This window comes from Phoca vitulina, unplaced genomic scaffold (genome assembly GCF_004348235.1).
Source record: "Phoca vitulina isolate PV1807 unplaced genomic scaffold, GSC_HSeal_1.0 scaffold3, whole genome shotgun sequence".
Lineage (NCBI taxonomy): Eukaryota > Metazoa > Chordata > Mammalia > Carnivora > Phocidae > Phoca > Phoca vitulina.
The window spans coordinates 30,156,285-30,168,078 of NW_022589706.1; the positions used below are offsets into that span (position 1 = coordinate 30,156,285).

At 49.1% G+C, this 11,794-nt stretch overlaps 1 protein-coding gene across 1 annotated transcript; it reads left to right on the top strand.

The window, feature by feature from the left end:
• Positions 1 to 6,319: 6,319 nt before the first annotated feature.
• On the top strand, positions 6,320 to 10,758 carry SHISA3 (shisa family member 3). The gene is made up of 2 exons (XM_032397765.1): positions 6,320 to 6,622; positions 9,217 to 10,758. Exons 1-2 carry the CDS (start codon positions 6,346 to 6,348, stop codon positions 9,654 to 9,656), a joined length of 717 nt encoding a protein of 238 aa, XP_032253656.1. The 5' UTR covers positions 6,320 to 6,345; the 3' UTR covers positions 9,657 to 10,758.
• The last annotated feature ends 1,036 nt before the right edge of the window (positions 10,759 to 11,794 follow it).

The following is an 11,794-nucleotide window of genomic DNA, read 5'->3' on the forward strand; positions in this document are numbered from 1 at the left end:
CTGTCCCCTAAAACCCGTTCCCCCCACCAAAAGAGCACGTGGCTGCAGTGTAGCAACTTCCCATGTTTCCAGGGCCGATTCACTTTCCGAGCTGCTCTAAGCCCTGCTGAAAGCCAGCTCCTTGGGGAGCCCCAGGAATTGGGGCTGGCCTCCCTTCACTCTGCAAGCACTCAGAAGGAAATGCCCCTTACTGAGAAAGGGGTGGCGCTGGGGGGAATCCATCTACTGTCAAGGAAGTTTCAATTAAATACGGATGCCAATTAATTTAATTTATATTTCTGCATGAAAAATGTCATTCCATCATACATACACTGGAAGGATGCCAGGAGCCCAAGTTAGTAAATTACATCTCTACTGACATAATATGGAATCACAGACTAATCGGATACTTATTAAATGCCCACCTGTGCTTGGGGCTGCACCTTGTGGAAATCCAGCTGAAATAGAGTCTGTCCAGCAGGGCCTATCCCTCCACTGTGATCGTCTGACACCCACCCTCATCCCCCACTGCTCCTAGCTTTGGGGCACGTCTCAGGAGAGCAACTCTAAAAGTGAATAATCAATATTCAATTGCCAGTGGTTATGAATGGGCACATTGAAGAATAAGGGAATGAACGATGGAGCACTGTAAATAATCCACTCAAATTCATCAGGGCACAGGCCCATTCTGGTGAGCAGGAAACTTGCCATGATTATTTGACTATAGATTCAAACCAGCTGGTGGTGGGTAATACCTACTGTTTCTGAAGCCCCGAGCTTCAGACTGCGATGTGTTCTATTTTGAATTCTTACAGTAATCTTTCAAGAGAATGGTTATTCTCTCCCATTGCCCTCATTTTAGAGACATGATAGCTGAGATTCAGTAAGCTGAAGAAAGGACCTTGCTCAAGGCCATGGGATCAGAAAGAAGGCACACTCAGAAACCCAGACTCGTCTGACTCAAAACTAGAATATTCTTTCTACTGTGCTGGCTGATTTTCTCCACATCATAGCTTTCTTCTCTTGGACAAGTGTCCTCGCTGTCTGTCTCCACGGAGGACGGAGTATGGCTGGTGACGGCTGTATGCTGTCCATGCCGATACCCCAGACAGTTCTTGATGAGCTACATTTACAGTTAAATTACAGAGGTTGACTCTTACAAATCCCCCCTGCCCTGGAAACTCGCCCTGCCCTCCGCTGGTCACTCCCAGATACTCACTTGCTGCAGCTCTTTATAGTAGTGAGATGGATGTCACTCGGTTGTCACAAGTTCTCAACCAGTCTTCTATTGTTTACAGTATTTACTCAACATTTACTGAGCACTCACTATGTACCAGGTGCTGTTAGGTTCCAGGATATAATCATGAAAAAGGAGGCCAAACTAATGGGGAAGACACGTGCCCTATCACGGAATGACAGTGAGGTGTGGTAGAGGCTGACATCCCGAAGGGAACACGTTCCTTTTGTCATTTATTCAATCACTCACTTATTCCCTCTGGACATTTACTGAGCCCCCAGGACGAGCGGGGCAACAGACCCGCTCTAACAGGTGCGAGCTGGGTCAAGAAGAGACACGGAGGCTGCCAGCCAGGTCTGCCCCGCCCCTTCCTGCCCCTCCCCTTCCCATCTCGGCCTCCATCTTGCACTGCAGGGGCCCTCTTGTGTAAGGGTTAGCTTACCTTAGCCTGGTTTACAAGATTTTAACCACCTGGTCCTAGGGCCACTTAATGACCAGGAAATGGCTTCTGCAAACCCTAGAAGCAAAAGCTTGAGTCTGTTTGAGGAGGGACTGCTGGTATCTTAAGGCCCAGAGAGTGGTATAGAAAGTGAGGAAATGGGCTTTGGTTGGGTCCCTTTGGCTCCATTTATTCCTTGCCCTGTGGGTGGGGACAAGGGTAGAGGAGGACCAGAGGGGCGCAGAGGATGGCCCTCAGACCAGCAGCCTTGGCGTTACCTGGGAGCTTGTTGGAAATGCAGAATCTCTGGCCCCTCCATAGACCTTGGGAATCAAAACTTGCATTTTAACAAGGTCCCCAGGTGATTTCTATGCACCTTATGGTTCGAGAAACACTCTAAGGGCACTGTGTCTAATCCCCTCTTTATAAATGAAGACTCTAAGGCCGGCTAATGCATAGGGCAGGTGGAAGGGCCAGCTGGGGGCTGGGCTGCTGGGGGCTGGGAGTAGGCTTCTGGGCACCTTGCTATTCTCTAGCGGTGGACAAGTGCCAAAACAAATTTGAGGAAAAATACCTTTCCAGTAACTCAGACTGACAGGGTCCTGGAATAAGAGATTTATAGTGAGTGATTCAAGGAAGAAAATTCCATTAAGTCTTCTGCAAAGTTATTAAAGGAAGGTTAGTGATAAGAAATCACTCCAGAAAGGAACTTGAGGGAGGGTTGAGAAAATTTTTGTTTTCTATTTTATTTCCAGATCCAATGCAAATGATCCGGAGGGGATTTCCAAAGCCAAAGTGAATTGTCCTTATTATTAATTAATGAATTTATTCATTTATTTTCACTTCTACATTCCTTTGGCTTTGTCTCCTCCTTTTCTTAGTACATTTTGATTCCAGTCCTTTCTGATGCATTCATTTTGCCTTCTTTTTCTTTACTTCTCTGCTTTTACTTTTCTCAAATCTTTCACTCTGCTCCAAAGACTCTAAGACAAGGAGAAGGAAACAAGACAAAGTTTAAACGTGGTCCAGTGGTGGTTTCATGCTGCTATTGATTCTTATCAATTAAAAATTAAAAGAAAAACTTGTGTATGTAGTTTTTCTTCATACATAAAAAATAGAAAGAATTGCATTTTGATTGTACAAGTACCCTCCGTGCAGCCAAAATGATTAACATATTATCAGTTATGTTCCAGTTGCTTCTGTTCCATCTTCCATTTCCATTTCTCCCCTACCCTCTCTTTTTCTCCTTCCTCCCTCCCTCCCTCCCTTCCTTTTCCTCCCTTCCTTCCTTCCTTCTTCCTCTCCCTCCCTCTCTCCCCCCTTCCTCACTCTCTTTCTCTCCCTCCCTCTTTCACTTTTTCTTTCTCTTTTGCTGGTGTTTATTAAAGCAAATCCCAGACATCATATCATTTAACTCATTTCCTATAGAATTTCCTGGAGGCAGAGCCACAAGAGAATGTAGGCTGAGGAAATGATCCCTTATGACTGTGTTATTCACCAAAATATGGAATTCGTGTTACTGAGATAAGGAAAAATATAGAATTTCCAAAACCTCCACATAATACCCCAGATGGTATAGATTTTATTTTCCATCTCCATGTCTTCCCCTAGAGTCTTCTCAGGGGGGGGTCTATGAGAACTTTTTAATCTTCTTTTACTATTAAAGTAATAACAGAATAATAGGCGTGCCTGGGTGGCTCAGTTCGTTAAGTGACTGCCTTTGGCTCAGGTCATGATCCCGGAGTCCCAGGATGTAGTCCCAGGATCGAGTCCCGCATCGGGCTCCCTGCTCGGCGGGGAGTCTGCTTCTCCCTCTGACCCTACCCCCTCTTGTGCTCTCTCTTTCACTCTCTCTCTCTCAAATAAATAAAATAAATAAAATAAAATCTTTAAAGTAATAACAGAATAATAGAAAATTTGGATGTTTATAAACCTAAAAAGAAATGCATATTCTTTTCCTATTCACAAAGAGCATTCTGAAGACATCACTTTTGCAGTTAAAATTTGTCAGTGTAAATTCAAGGAGCTCTCCTATGACAAAGAACCACATTTCCCTGGGCACCCCCCCCCCCACCGCCATGGGCACGCTCCCTGAGCTGATTATTGTAATGGTTTAACGGCACCTGGATCTAGATAAGAAAGCATGACACACAGTTCCTCTATGTTCACACACATCAGATCTATGGAGTATCAGGTAATTCGAAGGTTTGGTTATTTTCCCCTGGTAAACATCCAACTAAATTCGAGTAAAATGCCCTCTAAATAAGTCAAATAGACAAGGGCTTTGAATGAAGGAATTAATTATAGTTGGTGTCCTAAGGAAAAGAATCCCACTGTGGCATGGAGAATGTAATTAATGGGAGGTAAGTGCCAACAAATCACTCCTTAAAATATTAATGCTATCAAAGAACAGCTGGATAATGAGAGAAACTTGACCCTTGGGGGACTAGCAAATGTTGCTGTTGCAGAACTTTTTGCAGTTGTGATGTAATGGAATTCCTTTAAATTTAACAAAAATAATATAAGGAGGTGTGGTTCTGGGAAAGTTATTAGCAGTAAACATGTCTTTGTAGTTTTATCATCTTATTATGATCACTAGAGCTCACTTTTGCAGTGGCTCGAAATGACCTTTTCCTTTAATTGCTCAGGATATATACAATCCAAACAACACTCCTAAAAAAGAACTTTAAAAAAACTTTAAGTTTGGCAAGAACTTTTTTTTTTTTTGGCAAATAAAAACATAGTACCCAAGAAATTTTTTGCAAAAACAATTTTTCCGTATGCTTAAGTCAAGAAAAACTGTACCATTGTTTGTGGATAAAAGCCAGAACTTAATTTGGTTTTACTTAATAGCTTATTATTGTCCCTAGAAATATCTATTTCTAAGAGAGCAAGAAAGCTAAATATTTATACAGTCCTACTTACCATCTGAAATGTTGAGCATTATTTTTACGTTTTCATAACTAAATGGCTAATCCTAATATTTAAAAGCAGAAGTCAGAAGTAATTCTTTACTTGGAATATATTTTAACTTGGTTTTAAGAAGAGAAACCGTTTTATTCGAAGTTAAAAAAAAAAAAAAAAAGCTCTGAACCGACTGGGGACCACGGGGAAGCTGCGGGCGTGGTAAATGCTTTTGACCGCACACTTTTTATTGCTGGTGCACAGCAAACTTTTGTCTCTTTTGTTTCACTCAACTTGCCAACATCTAAATCAGTGACACGGGCATTCACACCGTTTGACAAATAGGTTGAGAGACGTGGAACATATTCACACACACCAGTAAACGATGAGAGGAAGTTCAGGATGCAGTAAAAATAAATGCCTGAGTTTAGCCTAGGTTTCACATAACACCAGTTTCATAAGGCACTTACGCCGCTAAAGGAGCGGTGCCCCTGAAAATAGCACACAGGGGACACATCATTTAAATAAATGTGTTTCTTTGCCCGAACAGAAGTTCAGATCGGCTCAATTATCATTAATTTTGTTCTTTTATTTCCTTTGTGGGCGTGAACGAAGTCGTGCTCTTTGAGGGTTTTCGAGCTGCCCTCGGCTGGTGGAGGTGACCGGCGATTCTTCACCCGGCGGCACGCAGGTTTGGGGGCGGGGGGGTGCATGTGTGTGTCTCTCGGCGAAAACGTGCCGTTCCTCCTAGAAGTGGAAACTCTCAGGTGGAAAACTAAGTGCAAATGTTGGCGGCCCCTTAAAATCATGTTCGGAACCCTTAGAGCAGGTGTCGCAGGATCGAGTCCGGAACTGTGCAACAGGCGACACAAGATTCGACAAACCTCAGTGGTCGCGCGCGCTTTTTCTTACAGCCGTACAAAGCACTCGCGCGTCTCCACCCGCGGGCCAACGCGCGTGGATGGCCGCGGACATTCGGCAGCCGTCGCCCTCGCTCTGCGGAGATCTCTGGGCTGTGTGGGCGGGGGGGGGGGGGGGGGGCCCCCCGGCGGGGAGGGGGGCGCGCGAACCCGAGAACCTCGGGGACCGGCAGCTCGCGCCGCGCCCGCGGTGATTAGCTCCAGCGGCGCGACCCGGGAGGGCGGACTCTTTCTGAACCCTCGCTGTCTCCCCCTCCCTCTTCCTTTTTAAAGGACGCCTTGCAGGCAGAGCTGTCAGCTACTCCGAGGCCGTTTGTACTTGGCCGCGGCCAGGCTGACTCCTGCTCCGGAGACACACAAGGGCGGGGGTGGAGGGGCCGCGGGTCCCCGCGCGCCCGCACGTGGGGATCTCAAATTCTTCCTCCTTCGGGCTCCGCTCGGGACCCGGCGACGGCCACGAGGAGGGGCGCTGTGCGGCGCGGGGGTCGCCAGCCCGGGACGCGATGGCTCCCTTGAGGAGAGGGGCGGGAGGCGGCCGAGGGCTCGGCGCGCCCTTCGCGCCCGCCGCAGTATGAGACCGGCGAAGGGCGGCAGCAGCCTCCCCAGCAGCAGCCTCCGCCGGCGCCTCCCGCGGGCCCTCGCCCCCTCGCCCCCGCGCACCATGCAGACCCCCGGCCTGCGGAGCCCGCGGCGCAGCCCCTGCCGCCTCCCCGGCCCCTGCTAGCCCGCGCGAGTGGGGGGGGGGGCTCGGCCGCGGGGGGGCCAGCCGCCCGAGCCGCGCCCCGGGGAGGGAGGCGGCACCGCGGCTCTCCGCGCTTCGCTCTCCCGCTGCGTCCCCTCCCGGCCGGCCCGGGCGCCCAGCGGCGATGGGGGCGCTGCTGGCGCTCTGGCTCCTCCTGGGCTGGCTGCGCTGGAGCCCGGCGGGCGCCCAGCAGTCCGGAGAATACTGCCACGGCTGGGTGGACGTGCAGGGCAACTACCACGAGGGCTTCCAGTGCCCGGAGGACTTCGACACGCTGGACGCCACCATCTGCTGCGGCTCCTGCGCGCTGCGCTACTGCTGCGCGGCGGCCGACGCCAGGCTGGAGCAGGGAAGCTGCACCAACGACCGCGGCGAGCTGGAGCACCCCGGCATCACCGCGCGTAAGTGCGGGCCTCGGCCCCCGCCCGGCGTCTGCGCTCGGTGGGGCGGCCAGGTGGGGGCATCGAGGCGGAGCGGGTGGTCGCGTTTCGGGTCAGGCGCCCTAATTCCCTTGCACTCCCGATTCCCGCCACACGCGGTCTCCGCGGGTCAGCCCCAGGAAAGTTTGCAGGGCTTGCACCCGGAGGCCCTGGGCGAGACAGCTGGAGCTCGCGGGAGCGCGGGAGGTGAGGGGAAGAGCTACGGGGACAGCGCCAGGTCGGGTTGCGGTTTTCCAGGGCGGTGGGGGCGCCCCGTGGCGCGTCCTGGTCGCTCCAGGAGTTTCGGGGATTGCCGGCGGCCAGAGACCGCAACTCTTGGGGAGCGCTCGTCTGCAGCCCCACAGGGCCCAGGAACTTGAGCCACGTTCACCGCCGCCCCCCCCCCCCTTTGGTGGATCTTTGGTAGCGTTCCTAAGGCTCTGCCTCGTTCTCCCGACTTCCTTTCATTTCTCTGCATCGAATTACCCTCTCCGGCCCACCCCCTATTGTCACGCCTTTCAGAAATGCCCAGGTCCTCGAGGTGGAGATTCAGAAACCAGGGTCGCAGGGGCTGCCCGCCCCCTATTCTCGTGTCGGAAAACACGGGTCAAATTTCCGCTCACTTCAGAGCGGAGTAAATCATGACCCCAGCAGAGGAACTTTACACCTAAAAAAAAAAAAAAAGAAAGAAAGAAAAGAAAAAGCTTTCCACCTGAATGGGAAGTCAGGGAAACCGGTTAGAGCTCGAGGCGATGGTTTTACCGCCGGCAAACCGGGAGCGGGCGGAGCTAAGAGCCGGTGACACCCCAGAACTCCACAGCGGAGGTCTGAAGCGGGCAAGAGAAGGTCCGCGGGAAAGAGAATTAATGGTGCCCAGAGTCCCCCCTCCGCCCCAGCGCCACTCGCCAAGAGAGTAATAACCCGGAGGAAAGGGGAGCCTGCTCTGCCTTAGAGCTCCATTACACTCTCAAGGAATTTAACTTTGAGCGTCAAAACTCCCAATCTGGGGGATTGGCGAAGTGGTTTCTGGAGAAAAGATGCTCAGGGGAAAGCAGGGAACTCTAGGCGGTCCTCGCTTGTTACAAAAAGATACAGACGCTTTCCCCTGGCTTACTCCACTCACCCTGGGGGACCAGGTTGCTCTGCAGAGTGTAAGGGTCGACGCGCAGTCTGCAGCGGGGATTCCTTCCTGGGCCTCCCCGAATCCGGTTTGTTGCGGGGGGCGGGGGGGGCAGCAGGAGAGGGGTTCGGCCCCGCACTCACTGAGGCGGGATCGACAGAACTCTCAGGGACCTTGGCTTGTGGCTCTGCCCCTTGCCAGCTGTGTAACTTGGGCAAGTTACTTACCTGCTCTGGGCCCCGTCTCAACTCTAAAATGGGTATATTGTTCTCAGAGGAGTTGGATTGTGGATTGAGTGAGAGTGTATGAATGCTTAGCACAGTGCCCCCGAGTAAGTGGTTAGTCAGTCGCTTTCCCCTCGCCTTCCGCTACTAAACATGGCAGAGCGGATGGGAGACTGAAGAGCTTACACCCAGGAACCTACAGAACCTCCGGGTTGATAGTTACCTGTCAATCACTGCTTGTGTGTCTTTGGGAGGGTCAAAAACAAGTACGTTTCCACATCTGGAAAACAGAGCTGACCATGTCCACCTTACAAGAGTCTCCACGGAACTTGAATCAGATAATAAATAAGAAAGAGCCAGGCACACTGTAAGGCTTTGGTCAAAGCAAGTTTTCTTTCTTTTGCCTCTGAGCTGGAGGTTGTATCTGGAGGTGGCTCTATCAGACAGGGGAGACCCTTGGAGTGTCCCCGGGTAGGGGGGGGAATTTTATGTCTGCCTTGCACAGAGAGAAGGAAATGGGCTTGCTCTGTCTGAGGGATGCTCTCACAGAAAGCCACCAACACTAAGAACTGTCTCATGACCTGAGGTTTGGCCTGACCTTCCCAGAGTTTGGGTGGCAGTTGAGGGGCAGAGGTGTGGCAGCTGGAGTGGGCATCCCAAGTCGTTTCTGGGAAGAAGTATCTAGAGATGACAATTTCCGATGCAGTCAAGACACAGTTAATTGGGACCCATTATGGATTTCTTTATACCGTTCTTTCCTTAGTCTTATAATGGGGGTCTCCCTTTTGGCCCGGTTCTCTTTGCTTAGATTGGAGATTCTTGGATGGGAGAAGAATTTTCAGCCTCAGGGATGGGCCAGAGCCCTAAGTGCCCCACCATGATTAAACTACCCAAAACCTGGATTTAAATCCGGAGTCGAGGTGACCAAACCACTCACCCTTCCCCTCCCTTCAGAGCTTGAACAGGAGGGTAGATTCTGTTCCTTCTGATTTCCAGATGTGCAATCCAATGGCTAATTGCTAACAGAGGCTCCGATATCACTTTGCTTCCTTCCCCCGCTAGGAGCAAGAATATTCAGTCATCTCAGTTCGCACTTCAGAGATTCCCAGTAACAAGCTCCCAGAGCCTGGGCTGACAAGGGTGGTCCTACTGAGCCGCTTACCTCCCATCGTGAGCTGCCTGGAGTTTGGGAGACTCTTGTCCAAACACCTGTGTCTGTTTTTACCTTTTAGAGCCCGTCTATGTTCCCTTCCTCATCGTTGGCTCCATCTTCATTGCCTTCATCATCCTGGGCTCCTTAGTGGCTATTTATTGCTGCACCTGCTTGAGACCCAAGGAGCCCTCACAGCAGCCGATCCGCTTCTCACTCCGCAGCTACCAGACAGAGACCCTGCCCATGATCTTGACTTCCACGAGCCTCAGGGCACCTTCCAGGCAGTCCAGCACAGCCACCAGCTCCAGCTCCACCGGGGGCTCCATCCGCAGATTCTCCTTTGCCAGAGCAGAGCCAGGCTGCCTGGTGCCCTCATCGCCCCCACCTTACACCACAGGCCACCCAATCCACCTGACGCAGCCATCCGGTTTCCTGGTGTCACCCCAGTACTTCGCTTACCCACTCCAGCAGGAGCCCCCGCTGCCTGGGAAGAGCTGTCCGGACTTCAGTTCCAGTTGACAAGCCACAGCGATAGTACGCCTGGAAGACAGGTGGAGGCCTGTCGCCATTGCCCCAAGGACTTCCGGGGGAATTTGCCTTGAACCCCGCAATGTCCTGGAGGAATGTGCTAGGAAAACACGGCGCCTCTTAGTCCTAGGCTTCCCGGCTCCAATCACAGGATGGGTGTGTTACAGAATTGCTTTCTGGCTTTGAAAACATGGTGATTATTACATTTCAGTTTATGCTACTTTTATTCCAAATATGCAGCAGTTCAACTTTAAAGTTGCAAATTGGCTGAAGATGTGTAATTGGACAGCTCAGCTATACTGTTTAGAAAAGGCCTACGTGTTCTTTTTTCATTCTAAGTTGTTCAGTGAGTCATAATACAAATCTGTACATCAACAAGCAAAGAAAAACACCTGGATGGTAATTATTGAAGGTTCTTTTTAAAAAAATTAACAACTCAGCAACCTGAGGGGACAGTTGAACAACCTATTTATGATTCGGGGAGCAACCTAACCATGAATAACATTAGCATTGTGAGAACAGTTACTTTTTAAATTAATAACTAAATTTTGCTTAAAATATAAGAGCTTTTTCAGAATACAAGATTTCAATAACCACATGAGGAGTTTAAGGTTTTAAATATTTACTCAGACATTCATTGTAACACAGATCTTATGTAAAAGCATTTTCCCCACCCACCTGAGGGAATATTTATTGCAGACTTTTTGTTCAACAACATTTAGTGTTTAAAGAAAGTTGGACAGTTGAGTCTTAAAACCTTTATTTGTAAAATGAGTTATGTACAAATGTAAAGATTTGTAACTTAATGTATTTACCCCATTGACAGTACTAATTATTTAGTAGTCACACTGAAATTTTTTATGTTAATAACTATGGAGTTCAGAGTCCAGCTCTTGGTTACAATCACCCAATATTACGTATATTAAGTGCCACTGAATTCCATGTCTGAGGATTATACATTTGGGCATAGATCCTGCTGGGTTAGAATAAATAAAATATGTTTTTGTGAAACCCATTTGAAATTTTAGATCAAAGCGCTTCATTTTATCTTCTTAATGATACTCTATTCAATAAAAGGAAATGTCTTTACTTAGTACTTCATAGTTTGAAATTTAAAAAAAAAATCCTACATTGATTTTGAATTGCATCAAAAAGCGCTTTTCTGCAGCCCGGCTTGTGAAAAGCAGCGAAGGAAGTGAATTTTTATAGATTGAAAAGTCGGGACATTTCTCCTAAGAATCTGGATTTCTGGCTTCTTGGGACACTGGGAAGATGCAGCATGGAGGGGCGTGTACTGCCATGGGATCAGGCCAGCCCTTTTCAGACCAGGCGCTTGCCATTTACCAGCCTCCTGCCCGGTCTCCCCAGCTTGGCCCCATTCCCTCCATTTTGTAACATACCTCGCCCCTGTGGGTGTTGTTTGGGAACCCAGGTTTATATGAATTCATGCTACCATATGTCACCCTCAATAGCTCTTTTCATTTTGTAGTTTTTAGAAAATACAATCCACTTTTACTGATCTATTTTATTTTTTAAGTAAGCTCTAAGCCCAACCTGGGGCTTGAATTCAGGACCCTGAGATCAAGAGTCACATGCTCTACCGACTGAGTCAGCCAGGTGTCCCTCAGTAGTCCTTTTAAAATAGGGCTACTTAGAGGTAGAGTTCTGATCTAAGGGACTTGCCATGTGGCCTTGCCACTTTGCTTTCCAGCCGAGGAAGCAAGTTTGAAGATACTGTGCCTCGGCCCAGTCTGATGGCAGAGGAGCTGTGACTTCTAGTGCCCTGCTTTCTCCCATGACTAAAATGGTGACCTCAGCTATCCCATACTCACCAAGACAAGACATGAAAGCAAGAAAGGGAGGGAGGGAGGAAAGACGGGAAAGAGGAAAGGCTTCGCAGTAAAAGGATACATGTTTGTGAGCATGCTCCGGAGCACACGCCTATGTCATTAGATTGGTTTTATTCATGTTTGTTACACACTGCTCCTTTGATATTTTTAAAGTTAACCTCTACTGGGCTCTTATGAGCCAAAAACTATTCTAAATACATATTTTTAAAGATTTATTTATTTATTTTAGAGAGTGAGAGAACATGGTGGGGAGGGACAGAGGGAGAGGGAGAGTCTTAA